We start from the raw sequence: 19,956 nt of genomic DNA on the forward strand, positions 1-19,956 counted from the left end.
CCCCTGGCCAGGGCCCCAGTGAGCAAAGCCGCCGGGCTGCATTTGCTGCTTTCCTTTAATACAAGCGTCAACGTAGAAACAGCCTTGCGTGGAAATTCTGCTTGACCATGCAGGGAGGGGCCGGGGACGTGGGTGTGGGGGGCAGGATCGGGGGCTAGAAGTGGGGGCTGCAGCTAGGTGAACCGGCCCCTTGTTCCACGGCAGAGCCCAGCCCCAGCCAGTCACCCTGCAGCTTGGCTGCACCAAGCCCTACCCCCCGCAGTGAAGCTAGGCATGTAGCCTGCTCAGGGCCCCTTGCTGGGGGTCTGGCCAGAGCGCAAGCCCCAGCTCCCCTGGTACCTGAGCTCCCGTCTGTGGAGCGGAGGGAGGGAAGGGGGCTGAAGTGGCGTGAGCAAGTACATGCAAGCCCCAGCCTAGGGGGATCAGTGTGCCTAGCCCAGGCGTGGCCCCCAGGGAGGCTGGGCCCTGGGTCTGCCCCAGGGGAAATGCTGGGTTCCTAGCCTGGACCCTGCAGGGGGGCGGCCATGCCCCAAGCGCCAGCTGCTGTTGCTGTCTCCGCTGGAGTCTCAGTCCCAGGCCAGCTCTCTGCTGTGGCCTGCCAGGGCTGCGTCCAGTCGCCCGGCTTGGCGCATGGCAGCCACCGCAATGAGACGCCAGCGCCACCCACCCCGTGCAGGTCGTCCCCGAGGCCAGAGCCCCCGTGGGGCAGTGCTGGCGAGGTAGGGCCATGCTGGGTGCCGTCAGTCCTGGGGGGGGCGGTGAGAGCTGGGCCCCAGCGACCTGTCACAGCCCCTGGAGTCTGACCCTGCCGGGAGAGAAGAGGCCGTCAGACGCAGCGTTCCTGCCTGGGGACTTGGCGCCGCCTGGCACGGGGCTGGACAGGGGGATCGAGCCCTAGCCAACAGGGCCCACCCAATTCGGTGTCCCCGGCCTGGCGACTCACCGTTGCTGGCGCCAGCCTCCAGCAGGTCGCAGGGGCTGGTTGGAGTGGTTTGCCCGGGTCCTTCCTGGCTGGTCCCAAGCTGCAGCTTCCTCATGTGTCTCACCACGGCGGTGGCATTGAACGCTTGCTGCACCAGGACAGAGGGCAGTGTGAACGGGTGCCGCGAACGGCGCCAGCCCCAGGGCACCAAAGGCACAGGAGTAGGGCCCTACTAAATCCATGGCCATGAAAAGCACGTCACAGAGCGTGAAAACTGGTCTTTGGTGTGCGTCTACCCTACAGTACAGATTTCACAGGGCAGACCCCGTTTCTCACACTGGGGGTCCTGACCCAAAAGGGAATTGCAGGGGGGGTCACAAGGTTATTTTAGGGGGACTGTGGTATTGCCACCCTTAGTTCTGCGCTGTCTGCGGAGCTGAGTGTCCAGAGAGCACCCAGCCCCGCAGGCAGGGGCACAGACGTAGGGGTGGCAATACCACAGCCCCCTCCACGACTCCGGTGTGGGTCAGGACCCCACAATTACAGCACCCGACATTTCAGATTGAAAGAGCTGAAATCATGAAATTTACAATTTTTAAAATCCTATGACTGAAATTGACCAAAATGGAGGATGAATTTGGTAGGGCCCAGCAAGTGCTGCCACAGCACCCCCTGCTGGGAGCACCCAGAGCTCCCCCCACACAGCCAGCACCCGCCCCCCCCTCCCCACAGCACCCCCTGCTGGGAGCACCCAGAGCTCCCCCCCCCACAACCAGCACCCGCCCCCCCCTCCCCACAGCACCCCCTGCTGGGAGCACCCAGAGCGCTCCCCCACAGCCAGCACCCGCCCCCCCCCCTCCCCACAGCACCCCCTGCTGGGAGCACCCAGAGCTCCCCCCCCACAGCCAGCACCCGCCCCCCCCCTCCCCACAGCACCCCCTGCTGGGAGCACCCAGAGCTCTCCCCCCCCCACAGCCAGCACCCCGCCCCCCCTCCCCACAGCACCCCCTGCTGGGAGCACCCAGAGCTCCCCCGCCACAGCCAGCACCCGCCCCCCCCCCACAGCGCCCCCTGCTGGGAGCACCCAGAGCTCCCCCCCACACAGCCAGCACCCGCCCCACAGTGCCCCCTGCTGGGAGCACCCAGAGCTCTCCCCCCCCTACTGCCAGCACCCGCCCCCCCACTCCCCACAGTGCCCCCTGCTGGGAGCACCCAGAGCTCCCCCCCCACAGCCAGCGCCCGTCCCCCCTCCCCACAGTGCCCCCTGCTGGGAGCACCCAGAGCTCCCCCACACACAGCCAGCGCCCGTCCCCCCTCCCCACAGTGCCCCCTGCTGGGAGCACCCAGAGCTCCCCCCCACAGCCAGCGCCCCCTGCTGGGAGCACCCAGAGCTCCCCCCTCCCCAGCCAGCGCCCGTCCCCCCTCCCCACAGTGCCCCCTGCTGGGAGCACCCAGGGCTCCCCCCCCACAACCAGCGCCCCCTGCTGGCAGAGGCCAGGGCTGGCGTTGGAAGCTGCCAGGGTTGGGGTGGCGTAGCTGTGGGTCGCTGGGTGAGGTGGGGGGACAAGACACTCACTTTCCACTTGCTCTTGGCGAAGTTCTTTTGGATCTGTTCACTGACAGACTGGTGGATGTTCTTGTCCAGCGCAGTGTCGCCGGCGATCCTGAGACGGGCACAGAGGGGGGGTTGGTGCCCAGGGAGGCAGGATCCTGGCAGCTCCCCCACCCCCACTGCTGAACGGGCAAGGCTGGGGGCAGAACGACCCGGCAGTGGCCAAGCCCCTGGCTGTGGAGGGACAGTCCCTGCCCCACTCCAGGGACGCGCTCGGTGGGGGCAGTTTGTCAACGGGGGGACACAGGATGGGCCCTTACCAGGGGTGCTGCAGGGCCTGCTCACATGTGAAGCGCTTGCTGGAATCCTTCTCCATTAAGTGCTGGATGAAATCTTTGGCTAGAACCAGAGAGAATAAAGACCCATCATGGCAACCGCCAGCCCCTGCCCAGCCACCCTGCAGCCCCCCCCACGTCGCCGCGGGCCAGGCTGGCCCCTGCCCAGCCTCCCCACAGCCCCCCGCACGTCACCACTGGCCAGGCTGTCCCTTGCCCAGCCTCCCCACAGCCCCCCCACGTCACCACTGGCCAGGCCAGCCCCTGCCCAGCCTCCCCACAGCCCCCCCACGTCGCCGCGGGCCAGGCCGGCCCCTGCCCAGCCTCCCCACAGCCCCCCCACGTCGCCGCGGGCCAGGCCGGCCCCTGCCCAGCCTCCCCACAGCCCCCCCACGTCGCCGCGGGCCAGGCCGGCCCCTGCCCAGCCTCCCCACAGCCCCCCCACGTCACCACTGGCCAGGCCGGCCCCTGCCCAGCCTCCCCGCAGCCCCCCCCATGTCGCCGCGGGCCAGGCCAGCCCCTGCCCAGCCTCCCCGCAGCCCCCCCACGTCACCACTGGCCAGGCCGGCCCCTGCCCAGCCTCCCCGCAGCCCCCCCACTTTGCCACTGGCCAGGCCAGCCCCTGCCCAGCCTCCCCGCAGCCCCCCCACGTCACCACGGGCCAGGCCGGCCCCTGCCCAGCCTCCCCGCAGCCCCCCCACGTCACCACTGGCCAGGCCGGCCCCTGCCCACATACACACTGGGCATCCCTGGAGCCCGTGGGGGAAGCAGCACCCAAGCCCTGCGCACCTGACTCAGAGATGTCGTCCCAGTAGGGCGAGTCGAATTCGTACTCGGCCCGCAAGATCTGCTCAAAGAGCTTTGCATCGTTCTCGTCGTAGAAGGGGGGGTAACCACACAGCCTGGGGGGGAGAGAGAGATCACTGCTGGGGGGGAGGAAGTGAGAGATGGGGGTAACTGCACAGCCTGGGGGGGGAAATCACAGGAGGGATCCAGGGCATGTACCCACCCAGTCCAGGGGGATCCCCAGATCCCTACGCCCCCCCGCCCCCCCCAGTACCTACAGGATGTAGGCGATGACACCAATGGACCAGCAATCCACAGCCTTGCTGTAGGGCTTCTGCGCCAGCACCTCCGGGGCTGCGGGAGAGGGGGGCAGCCGTGAGGATGGGGCTTGGTCTCCTTCAAAAGAGTTAATTACACGACACCCCCCCCCGACAGGGAACCCCAATGCAGGGCAGAACCCCCTCCTGCGACAGGGAACCCCAACACGGAGCAGAACCCCCTCCCCTGACAGGGAACCCCATGCAGGGTAGAACCCCCCCAACACGGAGCAGAACCGCCTCCCCCGACAGGGAACCCCAACACAGGGCAGAACCCCCTCCCCTGACAGGGAACCCCATGCAGGGTAGAACCCCCCCAACACGGAACCCCAACGCGGGGCAGAACCGCCTCCCCCGACAGGGAACCCCAACACAGGGCAGAACCCCCTCCCGCGACAGGGAACCCCGCGCAGGGTAGAACCCCCCGACACGGAACCCCGATGCAGGGCAGAACCCCCTCCCGTGACAGGGAACCCCAACGCGGGGCAGAACCCCCTCCCGTGACAGGGATCCCCAACGCGGGGCAGAACCGTCTCCCCCGACAGGGAACCCCAACGCAGGGCAGAACCCCCTCCTGTGACAGGGAACCCCACGCAGGGTAGAACCCCCCGACACGGAACCCCGACGCAGGGCAGAACCCCCTCCCGTGACAGGGAACCCCAACGCGGGGCAGAACCGCCTCCCCCGACAGGAACCTCAACACGGGGCAGAACCCTCCCCCCCCTCCCCAGGAAAGTGCAGGCGGGGCAGGCTCCCTGCCCCCCGCCGTCACTCACCCACGTAGCCAGGGGTCCCGCAGGCCGTGGACATGACACTGCCAGAGCCCTCAATCTTCGACAGGCCGAAGTCGCTGATCATGATCTTGGAGTCCGGGTCCGGGCTGTAATAGAGCAGGTTCTCGGGCTGCACCGAGCCAGGGGGTCAGCCAGGGCCCGGGTGGCTCCAGCCCCACAGCCCACCCCAGCCCAAGCCCCGCCCTTCCCCCCACATCCTTCCCCAAGCGTGACAGGGCCTGTCCTGTGCGCCCCACACAGCACATTTCCTGCCTGCCCTCACGTCCTGGCCTTACCACGATCTCAGCCGCCCCCCGTGCCCCGGCCCTGCCCCATGGCCTCACCTCCTGCCCCTGCCACAATCCCAGCCGCCCCCCCCCAGTTCCTGCCCCATGACCTCACCTCCTGCCCTGGTCCCCTGCCACAATCCCCGCCTGCCCATTTGTTCCCATCCCTACCAGCCTTCTGTCCCCCATTAGCCCTGCTCCTAGCCCTCCAATCTCCTCCCCTCCCCATGCCTCCCACCGTGGCAGTCGAGTCAGCCTGCCCAGGCTCCAGCAGGGGGCGCTGAGTCCCCAGGCCAGCAGTGTAGGGCCCGGGCCCGGGCCCGGGCTGCAGAGAAATATGGCAGGGGCCGTCCTGCTCAGACCCTCCACCCAGCACCGGGCACTCGGCCGCTCTGGGGTCGGGGAAGAGGCACAGGGAGGGCGTGGGAGGGGCTGGAGCACGCACAGTGCAAATGGGAGCTTTGGGGAATTTCGCAGACACTCGCCGTCTCGCTGAGCTCGCGAGACCAGAACTCTTCTGCGGCTCAGAACACAGCACACTTGGGCCGGGTTCCCAAGATGGGCAGAGCCCCTGTGACGAACTGGGCCTGTTCTTACTGTGGTGTGTGAATGCTGACAGGGGAGTGTGGCTGGAATAGTCTGCATTGGAGGATGGGAGACAGCCCGAGGGCGCATACCTGAGTGTGTAACACGAGAACCCAGGAAGGGGTTGAAGACCAGGTGACTCCTTAGCCCGGGAAACTGAACAAAGGCTGTGGGAGGGGTCGCTGAAGCCAGAGTGTGGGAAGCAGGCTGGAGAGATGGCTGGGAGGCAGAGATGGCTCTGACCTCCCAAGGGGGGCTGGGCTGGGATGCCTTGGGACCCCAAGATGGACCTAACTGAGGGGGTCCCTGTTGTCTGTGCCTGCAAGATCTGTCTTGGACTGTATTCCTGTCATCCAAATAAACCTTCTGCTTTACTGGCTGGCTGAGAGTCGCAGTGAATCTCGGGAAGAGGGGTGCAGGGCCCTGACTCCCCCACACTCCGCAACAGCCCCCTTGGCCCCAGAGCACGAGGCTGCACGAGGCACCTGTTGCCCGCAGCTTGTTCTCGGGAGCGGCTGGGCCGTTCTGCTGGAGGCAGCCCCGCGACCTGGGAAGGGGCTGGGATAGGAGCAGCCTGGCAAAGTTACACACCACGGAAATCAGGAGCGCTGGGCAACCTTCTAGACCGGCGCAGCTCCCTGCGCCACTTGGAGCCCAAACCAGTCTCGTGAGCGCTGAGCCCGGCCCGCCCCTGGGAGACGAATCGGCTGCCGCTTGCCCATGGCTGGCACCTCTGGCGTCTGCAGAGAAACCAACACGCCCTGCAGGGCGCCCCGGGACAAACGCAAGCCAGGGTATTTCGGAAAGTCCAGACTGACGAGACGGGCCCCGGATCGCTGTGAAGGCAGCTCCACACGCCCTTGTGCTGTCTGGAAACCACTACAGGCAACCGTCATAAAACTCTCCGGCAGCAGCCCCTGGCCTGTTCCACTGGGCAGCTGGGACACACCACCTGCAAACAGATCCCTCGTCCCGGGAGCTCCCGGCCTGCCAGCCGGCTCCCCTCCCCAGCCCTTTGGGCCGCCCTTCGCACCCGCACTGCCGAGCGAGTGTGGGGCCAACAACACAGCCAGCTGCCAGCAGGGCCAGGCACTCGCAGACCCCTCCCTGCAGGACACAGCAGCCGCCCCCAGGCACCGCGCAGCGGCACGGCCCACGCAGCTGGAACACGAGCCTCACAACCCACACAGAGACTGGGGAGACCCCGCTGTGCCCGCCCCGGGGGAGGGAGGCAGAGCTGCTGCCGGGTGTGGAAGGCACATCAGCCCTGACCTGCGGCTCAGCCTCCGGGACAGGCCTTTGGTGACACCTTGGCAGACCTGGTGCAGGCACTTGCCAGCGATGCTTTGGCGACTCAACTGCTTGCGTTTAGCAGTGCCATGCGGGCAGACGCTGGCTCACCTTCAGGTCCCGGTGCACAATGCCCATGTCGTGCAGGTACCGCACGGCGTCCAGGATCTGCCGGATCAGCTGGCTGGCATCCCGCTCCGTGTAGAACCCCTTCTCCACAATCCGATCAAAGAGCTCCCCGCCTGAGACACTGCAGGTGGCGGGGAGACCTTCGGGTCAGCCCCCGCCCCACCATGGGACGTGCATGTGTCAGGGACTAGCCCCCACCCCAGCCGTGGGACGCGCATGTGTCAGGGACTAGCCCCCGCCCCAGCCGTGGGACCTGTATGTCAGGGACTAGCCCCCACCCCAGCCTTGGGACGCGCGTGTGTCAGGGACTAGCCCCCGCCCCGGCCGTGGGACGCGCGTGTGTCAGGGACTAGCCCCCGCCCCGGCCGTGGGACGCGCGTGTGTCAGGGACTAGCCCCCGCCCCGGCCGTGGGACCTGTATGTCAGGGACTAAGCCCCACCCCAGCCGTGGGACACGCATGTGTCAGGAACTAGCCCCCGCCCCAGCCGTGGGACGTGTATGTCAGGGACTAGCCCCCACGACAGCTGTCTCCAGCACCAACACAAGCACATCCCCTCCCCGCTCTGCCAGCCAGGGAGCCCCCTTCCCTCACTCACAGCTGCATGATGAGATAGAGGTGACCCCCACTCTCGTAAATGTCATCCAAAGCCACAATGTTGGGGTGCTTGATCCTGAAAGAAAGATGGGGGGGCAGCTTATGAGATGGGGGGCTGGAGACAGGGACACTGTGGGGAGGATGGGAGGGCTGAAGATGGGGAGCTGTAGATAGGAGGGCTGCAGGGGATACAGGGAGGTTGGTAATAGGGGTGCTGAAGACGGGGGGCTGTGGGTGAGACGGGGGGCTGGAGATGAGTAGGCTGGAGACAGGGGGGCCGTGGAGGAGATGGGGGGCCATAGGGGAGCTGGAAATGGGGCCACGGTGGAGATGGGGGGCTGGAGATGGGTAGGCTGGAGACAAGGGGGCAGCGGGCAAGACGGGGAGACCAGGGGGGGGTCATGGAGATGAGGGGCTGGAGGTGGGTAGGCTGGAGATTAGGGTGCTGTGTGGGAGACAGGGAGCCTGCTGATGGGGGTGCTGGAGACAGGGGGGCCGTGGGTGAGACGGGGGCTGCAGGGGAAGCGGTGAAGGAGCCAGCCGTCGGAGACACCAGGCCCTGCTCTGGGGTGCTGTTCGCTCCTCCACGGACAGAGGCTTCAGTCCTCACAGCCCACGCAAGGCCGGGCAGACAGCGCAGCCCGGCCCCAGGTCCTGCAGCCCAGCCAGTCCCCCAGCTGCATCCTGGGCCACAGAGCAGCCAGGGGGTAACTCCTGGGCACCACAGGTCTCCTCCCATGGACCAGAGATGGGGCGCAGGGGTCTCTCTGCACCCCACCACCTGAGGCAGCGGCCTGCCCCGCAGGAATGCCCTGGGGCAGAAGGCTCCCCAGCCCGGCCCATGATGCCCGGGCGCGGGAGCAGGAGGGCACATGGCCAGGACTGTCCTGCCCCAGCTCCTGGGACCCAGAGGGGCCCAAGCTAACGCAGCTCTGTAGGCTGCCAGGCCTACCTAGGGGCGGCCCAGCCCAGGCTCACACCATGCAGCAGACACCCCCCACTCCTCCTGCCGGCCCTGGGCCCAGCCGCGCCAGCCTGCAGAGCAGCTCCAGGCCCCACTCGAACCTGCTGCCAGAGGGTCGCCCGCTGCCCTCCCCAGCCCAACAGCGGGGGATTAGGGGTGTGGCAGCTGGGCCTTGGCCAGGCGGGCAGCTCGCCCAGGAGTCCCGGGACACAGCTGGCTCAGGGGCGGCAGGGACATCACGAGGCTCCCGCCCGGGGTTATTTTTAGAAAGACTCTGATAAGTGGCCCAGATGTCTGGCTGTGGCAGAGCTCTGAGAGCGACCCGCCAGAGGAGACTCTGGCCCCGCGTGGCACAAGCAGGGCTGGTGCAGAGCCGGAGCTGCCCGGCTGCGGGAGGGACGGTCACTCACAAAGGCGCACACTCACTGGGGGTGAGCCAGGCCAGCCCTGCACCCACGGGCGCATGCAGAGCCTGGCAGTCACGCTGCCCGTAGCGGCAGCACCTACTTGTGCAGGACGGCGATCTCGTTCTCCAGGCTGGTCTCCTTCCCCTCCAGGGCCTTCTTGGCAATGCACTTAATGGCCACCAGCTTCCGGCTCCTCTTCTCCTCAGCGAGCACCACCTCGGAGAAGGCTCCCCTGGGGAGAGAGGGGGTGAGCTGGGGCCAGCCCCCGAGGGGCAGGGCTGAGCCGCCAGGGGGCGCTCTGGGGGGGAGCCGCCCAGGCGTGAGAAGCACAGCTGGCTGCGGTTGGCATGGTAACAGCCGGAAACCCCAGCTATTTCTAGCCGAGAATGAAGCCTGGGGGGAGGGGGAGGCAGAGATGTGCTGCCCGAGCTGGGGCGCCGGGGGTCACACCCGGGCCTGGCCCTGCACAGGGCTCAGGGCTTCCCCTTCCCTCTGCGGCAGGGTCGGGACACAGGGCTGTTGCCAAGGGCCCATCTGGGAGCAGAACCAGCTCTGGGCCCCGGCCGGCCGCTCCCCCGAAAACAGCAGGGGTAGGAGCCCGGCCCTCGGAGATGCCAAGCTCTGAGTCTCCTCCCACTGATGTGCCAGAGGTGGGGACAGCCCAGGCCTGGGCCGGCTGGGCTCCATGACTGGCTTGCAGGATGCTAGCGAGTCACGGGGGGCCAGGCAGCACTGCGCCCTTGCCCCCCACTCTGCCCCAGGGGCCACCAAGCGCATCCCCCCGCAGGCTGCCTGCAAGGAGCCAGCCCTGACCCCCAGCCCAGACCATTCATCCCCTTCCACCCTCACTGCTCTCCCCAGGCAGGCCACACCCAGCGCTAGCGCCCTGAGCCAGCCCCGGGCCAGAAGTACCTGGATAACCAGTCCCCACATTCCCCCCCGAGCCAGCCGCACCTTGGCACCAGGAGAGGGGTCCCTGTATACACAGCCCTCACGTTCCCCCCCAGAGCCAGCCGCACCTTGGCACCAGGAGAGGGGTCCCTGTATACACAGCCCTCACGTTCCCCCCCCGAGCCAGCCGCACCTTGGCACCAGGAGAGGGGTCCCTGTATACACAGCCCCCACATTCCCCCCCAGAGCCAGCCACACCTTGGCACCAGGTGAGGGGTCCCTGTATACACAGCCCCCACGTTCCCCCCCCCAGAGCCAGCCGCACCTTGGCACCAGGAGAGGGGTCCCTGTATACACAGCCCCCACGTTCCCCCCCAGAGCCAGCCGCACCTTGGCACCAGGAGAGGGGTCCCTGTATACACAGCCGTCACATTCCCCCCCAGAGCCAGCCGCACCTTGGCACCAGGTGAGGGGTCCCTGTATACACAGCCCCCACGTTCCCCCCCCCAGAGCCAGCCGCACCTTGGCACCAGGAGAGGGGTCCCTGTATACACAGCCCCCACGTTCCCCCCCAGAGCCAGCCGCACCGCACCCGGTGTTGGGAGACTTATCCCAGTCAAGAGGAGCTCTTGAGCCTGCCCCCGCCATGGGCCCGGCAGCGAGCTCTCCTGCCAGGTTCAGAAGCAGCAGTAGCAGGTGCCTAGGCCCGAGCCAGGAGCCAGGCGAGCTGCCCGAGCTCATGCCACGCGGCTTGGCTGGGCGGCTGTTTGCACAAGAACATCCTGATCCAGCCCAGGAACCAGGCACGAGATAAGGGCGGATCGGAGCCGCCCCTGGCAGCTGGGAAAGGCCCAGCCAGGGAGCGCATGGAAACCAGCTGTACTGGGCTCACCCCACCCCAGCCCCCACTGGGCCCTGGAGAGGCTCCCCCCCCCGCTCCTCCTAGCCAGGAACGGGGCACTCCAGGGCACAAAGCCAGGCCACTGGGCCAATGCGGGAGGAGGGCTGGCAGGAGGAGACGGCACCCGGAGGCCCAGGTGATGGGCTGGTGCCCAGGACGGCGCAGGGCTGCTCCGGTGCTCAGATGGGGGGGGATTTAGCAGGAATTCCAGGCTCTGCCCCGCCAGGTCTGGTGCTCACGCACAGTCCATCTGGAGAGACTGGAGCTTCGGATGACTTGGCAAGGGGCTGGTACCCTGCACCCCTGCTGGAGGGCTGCTGAGCGGGCTGCCCTCCTGCCCCAGCTCCAGCCTGCCGGCCGCTGACCCATGGCCAGCTAGCTTTTGACGTGCTCACTTGGGCTGTAAACAGGAAAAGGCAGAGACCGCCAGGGCCCAGGTTTCCGGAGAGGACAGGAAGCGAAACATGGTTTATTTAATACTGTGGCCTCTGTAACCCCAGTCCCCTGTGAGCCCCACACTGCTCTCCCACAGAAACCCCAGCCCTGACGTTCCTGCACTGCCCCATCTTTCAAACCCTAGCCCCTAGGATCCCTGCACTGCCCCACGCCAGCTCAGGGGAGAAGTCAGTGTGTACGTTGATTCAGTTCCTGGCTCCCCAGAGGCCTGCAAACCAGCCCTGTGCGAGGGGAGTTGGGGATTATACAGAGGGGACCCTGCCAGTGCAGTAGCTCAGGGCAGAGCCCGACGTGTGGGGCAGCGGGAGCCAGCTCACCCAGCGCAGGGAGCAGATGCCATGACAGCTAGGGCCCAAGGCCCGGTGCACTCAGCAGGGGCCTGGTGGGGAGCTCCCTGCCCAGCTAAAGGCAGCGGGGACGGGGGGCCACAGGCAGGAGGGAGGGGGTTGTGGGGGGGAAGCAGGCTTTCAGGGGGGTCGCTGTGACTCCTGCTCTCTGTCAGGGAGGGGCACTGCCATGGGCAGGGGTGGGGGGGTGGAGCTGAGATTCTGGGGCAGCACAGCAGACAGGGTTTTGGTAGGAGCCCCCCTGCCCAGCAGCCATGTCGCCAGCTCTGTGCCCAGCCCACAGGGAGCAGACCTACGCCTGGCAGCCAGGAGGGCGAAACTGGTGCTCACCAGGGCTGGAGCAAGGCAAGCCCTGCAGGCCGAGCGTGGGCTCTGGGGGGTTCGCCAGCCGGGGCTCGGGCTGGCGGGGAGAGCTGCCCGGGGACATGCGCCAGGGAGCTGGCTCTGGCCCGAGGGGGAGTAGGACCTTGTGACGTTATTGACATAAACTGGGACCATATAGATCATCGTTGCAACCAAGGTCCGGTAGTGGCACCCAAATCTTGTATAAAGGGGGTCAAATGGGGTGTCTAAGACAAGGTTATGGTTTACTGGTTAGGATTATGCTGTCTATATGTGTGTATCAGTTTTGTAGTTGAAGTTATGAATATTGGCTCTATACTGTCTGTATGGCAAACTTATGCTATGCTTCTGGGTGACATCCCAGACAAGCTGAGATTAGCTCTGCCTAGCCTGCTTGATGGCCCATTAAGGACCATCAGCTATACAATGGACCCATTGAGAGAAGGCAGATACGCCTTGTACCTCAGCAAAGTATGCAGGGACTGGCCCATGTGACTCCAGACTCCATTTTGCTGTAATTTTCCACAGTAAGAACAAAGAGGTGTTCTTACACCTGGAAAAGACTATATAAGGCTGATGCCTCATCTCCATCTTGTCTTCAATCCTGCTTCATACCTCTGGAGGAACTTTGCTACAAGCTGAAGCTTTGAACAAAGGACTGAGGACCCATCCCAGCGGGGGATGTATTCCAGAGACCTGATTTGAACCTGCAGTTTATTCCATTGCTGCTGCAAGCCTGAACCAAGAACTGTGCCATTGCTGTATGTAATTGATTCCATTTAACCAATTCTAATTCTCATCTCTATCTTTTTCCTTTTATGAATAAACCTTTAGATTTTAGATTCTAAAGGATTGGCAGTAGCGTGATTTGTGGGTAAGGTCTGATTTGTATATTGACCTGGGTCTGGGGCTTGGTCCTTTGGGATCAGGAGAACCTTTTTCTTTTACTGGGGTATTGGTTTTTATAACCATTTGTCCCCATAACGTGTGGCACTGGTGGTAATACTGGGAAACTGGAGCGTCTAAGGAGATTGCTTGTGAGACTTGCGGTTAGCCAGTGGGGTGAGACCGAAGTCTTAGTCTGGCTGGTTTGGTTTGCCTTAGAGGTGGAAAAACCCCGGCCTTGGGCTGTAACTGCCCTATTTTAGCAATTTGTCCTGAGTTGGCACTCTCAGTTGGGTTCCGCCAGAACCGCATTGTCACAGACCTACATGCAACTGACTGCACCCCGTGGCCACCTGTGCCCATGTGCCTCTGAGAGCCGCCTCCTCCCCCCAGGAGTGGCAGTCGTTTGAGTGGGGGAGACGGCAACACCCACACCCTACGCAACGCCCAGCTGGCCGCATGCAAGCGGGGGCGGGGAGAAGAGTTCTGGGAGCCCCTCGTTCTGCTAGCAGCCCGAGCCGTTGTGGACCGTCTGTGGGACCCTGACGGCAGGATATTTCGGGACACTCCTTTGCTGTGTTCTGGGTATGGAAGTTGTGGGGCTGAACCCAGAGGACTCAGATGCCAACCGCTAAGGCCGGCCCCAGTGGCCCTCCGTCGGGCTTGCTGGCTTCTCTCAGCGGGACGCTCCATCGGTGCTGAGTGCCACTGGGCAGAGCTCGGCCTGGGCACAGCCTGCGAGGTGATGGCACCAGACCCACAGTCACAGCGTCAGGACAGGGGCAGCTGGGGAGGAGCCGGGGACCAGCCTGGGGGTGGTGGGGAGCTGTGGGGCTAACAGCCTGCCTGCAGGGCTCACATTGCTCATGGCTGCCGCAGGCAGCCACAAGTCCTGGGGCCCATGAACTCTGCCCCATACCCCCCCACCCCCCAATCAGCCGGGAGATGTGTGCACGGACCGACACTGCCCACCAGTGTGATCACTGGGCCTGTCTTAGGTGGAGGTAACCCAATGGGGGGGGGGGGGCTTCCCTGGGGTACTGGGGGCCCTGCTCCATTTGTTGAGGGGTGGGGGGAGGCTTTGGGGGATCTGTGTAGAGCTTATGAAGGCTGATTCCATGAACTCTCTGAAGCACTCCGGCTCGGGGCCTGGCCTCCGGCACTTGCTGACAGGGCCATGGGGCGGCTCCGGGAGCAGCTCCAGGACAAAGCTACTGTGAACATGCAATGGCTCAGCCCTGGCCATGCAAGGGATCTGCTAAAAGGCCTGGCCAGGCTGAAGGAGACCAGCTCTCCCAGGCGGCCGGCAGGGAGCGGGGCCAGGGAAAGGAAGGCTTTCTGAGCGTTGGGGCCCACTGGAACAGAGCAGGAGCCGAGGGCTGCAGGGGCAGGGAGCGTGGGCACCAGGAGGCAGTGCTGGAGGGCCCTGGCAGGACGGAGCGACCGGAGGGCTCTCAGAGCGGAGGGGTTTCCACGCAGGCTTTGCATGGATCTCCCCAGGAATAAAGCGGGTGTGTGAGAGAGTCCCCGAAGGGTTACATGGAACGGACACGCCCACGGGGAGGATGTGTTTAGGGTCAGGGCGTGGGGGGAAGTGAGGGGGGCCAGGCCTGGTCTTGGGGCCTAGGGAGCTGGGCTCCGGGCCCCAGTCCTGAGCAGGGCCACAGCCCGAGTCAGGCCAGTGCCCAGACGCAGCAGCCCGGTACGCGTGGACCAGGCACTTGCCCTAATCCTGCCTGTAATTCACACATTAATCCAGTGTGAGAGCTTTAGCCAGCCTCAGCGCTTCTGCAGCACCAACCTGCAGACCCCACGGGCTGGCGCCCAGCTCCACGGGCTGAGTCCCCAAACCAGCTGTGCCATGCCAAGCCAGGGAGCCCGGCCTGCCCGCAGCAGAGAGACGACTGGCCCCGCTGAGTGCCTGACGGGGGCCCAAGCAGGGCAGAGCCTGGCAGTGCCACTCCGGGTGGGCTCCAGGAGGGCACATGGCTGGTACCCACCCAGGAGGGGATCTCCTGCCGCCTCCCGCAGCTGGATGCCTGGCCCGCCCCAGCCCAGCCTCACCCCACCAGCACACCGAAGGGCTCTGCCAATATTGACCCAACCACTCCCGCAGCAGTGCCAAGCCTTGGGCTAATATTTGAGGCAGCAGGTTTCCATCCCGTCCCGGCCTGTGCCGTCCCCCCCAGCAACAGCCCCACTGGAGCCAACCGGGGTGTGTGTGCATGGTGGGGGGTGGGGCACAGGGCCACCACCTGGGGAGAAACAGCAACGGCTCCAGAGCTCCCACAGGGACATCCCTGCTCCCCACAGTGCCCCACTGGGACAGGCCGGGGCTGGAGCAGTTGGGAGCTCCCCCACAGCCGCCCCCTGCCCTGCCCCATCCCCACAGCGCCCCCTGCTGGGAGCCCCCCCCTGCCCCGCCCCCACAGTGCCCCCTGCTGGGAGCTCCCCAGAGCCAAAATCCTGCCCCACCCCCACAGCACCCCCTGCTGGCAGCTCCCCCCCACAGCACCCCCTGCTGGGGGCTGCCCCCACAGCCAGTGCCCTGTCCCACCCCCACAGCGCCCCGCTGACAGCTCCTCCACAGCGCTCCCTGCTGGGAGCTCCCCCCAATCCGGTGCCCTGCCCTGCCCCCATAGCACCCCCTGCTGGGAACTCCCCAGAGCCAGCGCCCTGCTCTGCCCCCATAGCACCCCCTGCTGGGAACTCCCCAGAGCCAGCACCCTGCTCTGCCCCCACAGCGCCCCCTGCTGGGAGCTCCCCCCATCCGGCGCCCTGCCTCGCCCCCCCAGCGCTGCCGGCCGGAAGGACTGGGGTTACAAACCCTGCCATGGCAGACGGGCTGCAAGGCCGGGATGGGCAGGGCGACATGGGATGCATAGAGACGGGTCCCAGCACAGTGCCAGGCAGCGGCACCGCTGGTGCCCTGGGAGAGGCGGCTGGTCTGACTCACGTGCCCAGGGTCTCACGGAACTCGTAGATCTCCCGGATGTCCTGGGCTCTCTTCTTCCAGCTCGGCCCATCCTCACCCAGAGGCATCATCCTTCCCCGCTGGGCTGTCAGCCGCCTTCCCTGAGGTGCAGTGGGCAGCGCCCCAGCTGGCCTGCGCAGAGCACCAGCTTGATGGCACCACGCTCAGGGCCTGTGTGGGGCAGCATGAGGAGGTGGCATCAGAGCCGAAGAGCTGGCCGCCTGTGCCGGCCTGGACAGGAGCTCGAGCTGAACCAGCAGAGCTGAGGGGTCAACGACTGGATCAGCCGGGGTGGGAGGGCGGGGCCGGGGAAGGGGCGGGAGGGCAGGGCCCAGGAGCTCAGCCTCTTGGAAACCCCCAGGAGTCCTGGTGGTGCAGGACCCCCGGTGTGGTGTGTGCCCAGCCCCAGGCCCATTGCCCCTCTCACTGGTGGGAGGGGCGAGGGGGGTAGGAGACTGCAGTAGCAGAGATTGGGGCCGGGGCCATGGCAGGCCAGGGCACGGGTCTCTTCACCCTACCGCCTCCCTGGGTCGCCAGGTCCCTGCCCCCAGCCTCTTCCACCCTGTCCTCAGCCCTGCCAGTCCTGCCCCTGGCCACTCCGGCTCTGCCCCTGGTCCCACCAGCCCTGCCCTGCACCCGGTCCCGCCCCCCACCGCCGCAAACGCTCTAGGGAGCGCCCCAGAGTAAAGGTGCAGATCAGATTAAAGGTCCGTCTAGCCCAGTGTCCCGTCTGCCGACAGTGGCCAATGCCAGGTGCTCCAGGGGGAATGAACCGAACAGGAAATCGTCAAGTGATCCGTCCCCAGTCGCCCATTCCCAGCTTCAGGCAAAGATCCCCCCGCAGCAGCCTGGCCAACAAGGCCCTCCCGCCCCTTCCCGCGCCCTGGGGCCCAATCCAGCCTATTCCCCAGGGCCCTGGCCAGGCACTATCCCTGCCCATTAGCTCACACCCCACAGAACCACGCCTGCCGATGGGGGCCCCCGGCCGCCTGGATCCTGCCAGGCCAGGCCCTGCATCGCACAACACGCCTGGCCAGCAGGAAGGTGCAGAGGGGCACAGCAGGGCACACGCAGAGCTGGGCACGCACCCCAGCAGGCAGCGGGGCACACCCAGACACAGGGAGTGGGACATGCGCACAGCTCCCCCATGGGTGTGCATGCACACACATACACAGATCACGTGCACAAACACAGAGCTCTCCATCCACACATGCGCACACACACAGATCCATGCACACACACACATCCCTGCACACGCACACATGGATCCGGGCACAGAGACCGCTGCACACACAAGCATGTAAGCACACACATACAGAGATCCCTGCACACACAGACACCTGCACAGACACTGTGCACACATACGCACACCCTGTACATACACACACTGTGCGCACTGTGCACATACATGTACACACACATGCACCCCACACAAACACACACACCGAAGACCCCACGCATGCACACACACTATGCACACACACGCACCCCACACACACACTGTGCACACGCACACACACTGTGCACGCATGCACTCCCCCCACTGTGCACACGCACACACGTGTGCACACTCCCCCCACACTGTGCACACACATGCACATTTGCGCACTCCCCCCACACACAATGCACACATGCACGCACTCCCCCCACACACACTGTGCACACGCACACGCGTGCACTCCCCCCACACACAGTGCACACACACGCGTGCACTCCCCCACACACAGTGCACACACACACGCGTGCACTCCCCCACATACAGTGCACACACACACTGTGCACACACACACACGTGCACTCCCCCACACACTGTGCGTGCGCACACACACACTGTGCGTGCGCACACACACACGCACTCCCACACACACACACTATGCACACACATGCGCACACTCCCCCCACACACTGTGCACACACACACACACACACACTGTACTCCCCCAACACACACGCGTGCACTTCCCCTCCACAGTACACACACACACACTATGCACACACTCCCCCCACACACTGTGCACACACACACACTGTGCACACACACGCACGCGGCCCCGCCCGGCCCTTACCGCGCGCCCCGCTCTCCCTGGAGCCGAGCCCGAGAGCGGCCGCAGCTCCCACCCGGCCGGCACCGCCAGCCCCAGTGACGTCACCGCGGGGCGGGGCGGGGCTCGCTCCGGGGAGGCCAATCCGAGGCCGGGATCTGCCTGGCGACGGGAGTAAACTAAAATTAGCCGGGGGGAGGGGCAGGGCGGCTCCATGCACAGGCGGGGGGGGGCCCAATCCCGCCCCCTCCCCCCGCCGGACCCACTGAGCCCTGGGAGCGAGGGGGTGCGGCAGCCCCGGAACCCCTAGTTCCAGCCCCTAGGGCAGCGACCCCGCCCCGCGGGACCCCCCCACGGGACCCTCCTTCTCCAGACCCCCCCCACGGGACCCCCTTCTCCAGATACCACCCCACGGGGCCCCCCCATGCGGTATCCCCCTTCTCCAGACCCCACCCCATGCAGTATCCCCCTTCTCCAGAGCCACCCTGCGGGGACCCCAGACTTCTCCAGACCCCCTGAGGCAGTACCCCCCTTCTCCAGAGACACCCCACTGGACACCACCACCCCCCCTCCACAGAACCCCCAGCCTTCTCCAGACCCACCCCGCAAGAATACCCCACACAGGATCCCCTTTTCTAAAACCACCCTGTGGGATCCCCCCACAGCCCTGCCCCCTGAAAGCCCCCCCTTCTCCAGAGCTGCCACATGGTTCCCCACCCCACACCCCTCCACTACCCCCCATGGGACCCCCTCACCCTGTGAGGTACTCCCACCCCTTTGCCAACCCATTCCACTTCTCCAGCTCTCTCCAGGCCCCTTCTTCATGCCTGCCCCATGGATCCTCCGCTTGCCCCTTTGCACTTCACAGCCCCCAGCTCCCTCCCAGGCGCACTTAGCACAGGCCCAGCCAGCTGGGCCCAGGCCCATCGCCAAAGGGAGCCTACGACTGAGTAACTTGCCCTGAGGGGTTCCCCTTAGCTCCTAGGCCTGCATGGGCCCTTCTCTCTAGCACTCCCAGCTGCTCCCCTCCTGGCCCCAATTACAGCCTACTGAACTCACTGCCACTGGACAGCAGGGGGTTGACTAAAAGGTCTTTCCTCCCTGTTTTAAACAAGCTACGTTTCAACATCCTGAAACGCCCCCTGGTTCTCCTGCCAGGACAGAGGGAGAACAGCCTCTTCTAGCCCATTCATTGCCCAGGCCACCTTTATCAGCTCCCCGCTTGTCTCTTCTCTAATGGAGACAGGCCCAAGCTTTTCAGTCTCTGCCCGGGGGCTTTCCAGCCCCACATCATTCTCGCTGCCTCTGCCCAAGCCCCTGGATTCCTGCTACGTCCTGGCTGAGATGGGGGCACTAGCACTGAGCACAGCATCCCAGAAGAGGCTTTTTCATCCTTGTGCATCCCAACTTTTTATTTGCTTGTTCGCTGCTGCACATGGAGCAGAGCTTCCATTGACCAGCACAAGAACCCCCAGGCCTTTTTCCTGGGTCATTACAGTTCATGTAGAGCCCTGTACAGCAAGTGAGCAGGTTGACTTATTCCTTCCAATGTCCATTTGTCTGTTAGCACCGAACGGCATCTCCCAGGGGGCACCTGGTCTCCCCGCTGGGTCAGGCTCCTCTCAGTCTTCACCATCTTCAGTTAAATAATGTGGTGTCATTTGCACAGTGGCCACATTTCTCACTCACTAATAAATACACTAAACCCCCAGCCTCGGACCCAACCATGGGCCAGGAACTTCCCAAGAGAACAATTGTAGAGTTGGAAAGAGGGTGGGGGGAGCGAGGCAGGCGTAGAAAAGTCCGTGAGCCACACAGGCATCTCCATGTAGTCACAGCTGGACAGTGCTCGTGGCCTCAGGCCTTCCCCACCTTGGCCCTGCTGGATCTCCTAGGCCAGGGTTCTGGCTCCGTCCCTGGCTGAGGCTCTTTGGAAGTCCCGCTCCACGAGTGAGCTGCTCACAGAGTTCCAGCAGCCTCGTGCCCCCCTCGCCCCCCGCAGTGCTTTGCAGGGGGGTTCCCCTTCAACTAGTCCGTACAGTCCCACCACTTCAGCTGGCCCACTTTCCGCCCTAGCCAGAATGACATGGAAACCTTCCTGCATTAGCGTCTGCCGGTGGGTTTGCTCTGGTTTTAGCTCACTAACAACAGGGGCCTCCCAGAGCTGCTGGCATC

At 65.2% G+C, this 19,956-nt stretch overlaps 1 protein-coding gene across 2 annotated transcripts; it reads right to left on the reverse strand.

The window, feature by feature from the left end:
• Positions 1-37: 37 nt before the first annotated feature.
• CAMK1 (calcium/calmodulin dependent protein kinase I) lies at positions 38-17,904 on the reverse strand. 2 transcript variants are annotated; one of them, XM_054034158.1, is made up of 12 exons: positions 17,806-17,904; positions 15,722-15,910; positions 9,044-9,175; positions 7,574-7,648; positions 6,959-7,097; positions 4,689-4,815; positions 3,874-3,949; positions 3,599-3,711; positions 2,795-2,873; positions 2,499-2,586; positions 944-1,070; positions 38-805 (listed from the first exon to the last, which is right to left on the reverse strand). In XM_054034158.1, the coding sequence occupies exons 2-12, from the start codon at positions 15,808-15,810 to the stop codon at positions 741-743; spliced, it is 1,110 nt and encodes a 369-aa protein (XP_053890133.1). In that variant the 5' UTR covers positions 15,811-15,910; positions 17,806-17,904; the 3' UTR covers positions 38-740. The 2 variants fall into 2 exon arrangements, with proteins under 2 accessions (XP_053890133.1, XP_053890132.1); XM_054034157.1 differs by lacking the exons at positions 15,722-15,910; positions 17,806-17,904 and adding an exon at positions 9,898-10,085.
• Positions 17,905-19,956: the final 2,052 nt, after the last annotated feature.

The sequence above is a fragment of the Malaclemys terrapin genome, chromosome 7 (genome assembly GCF_027887155.1).
Source record: "Malaclemys terrapin pileata isolate rMalTer1 chromosome 7, rMalTer1.hap1, whole genome shotgun sequence".
NCBI classification, from domain to species: Eukaryota; Metazoa; Chordata; order Testudines; family Emydidae; genus Malaclemys; species Malaclemys terrapin.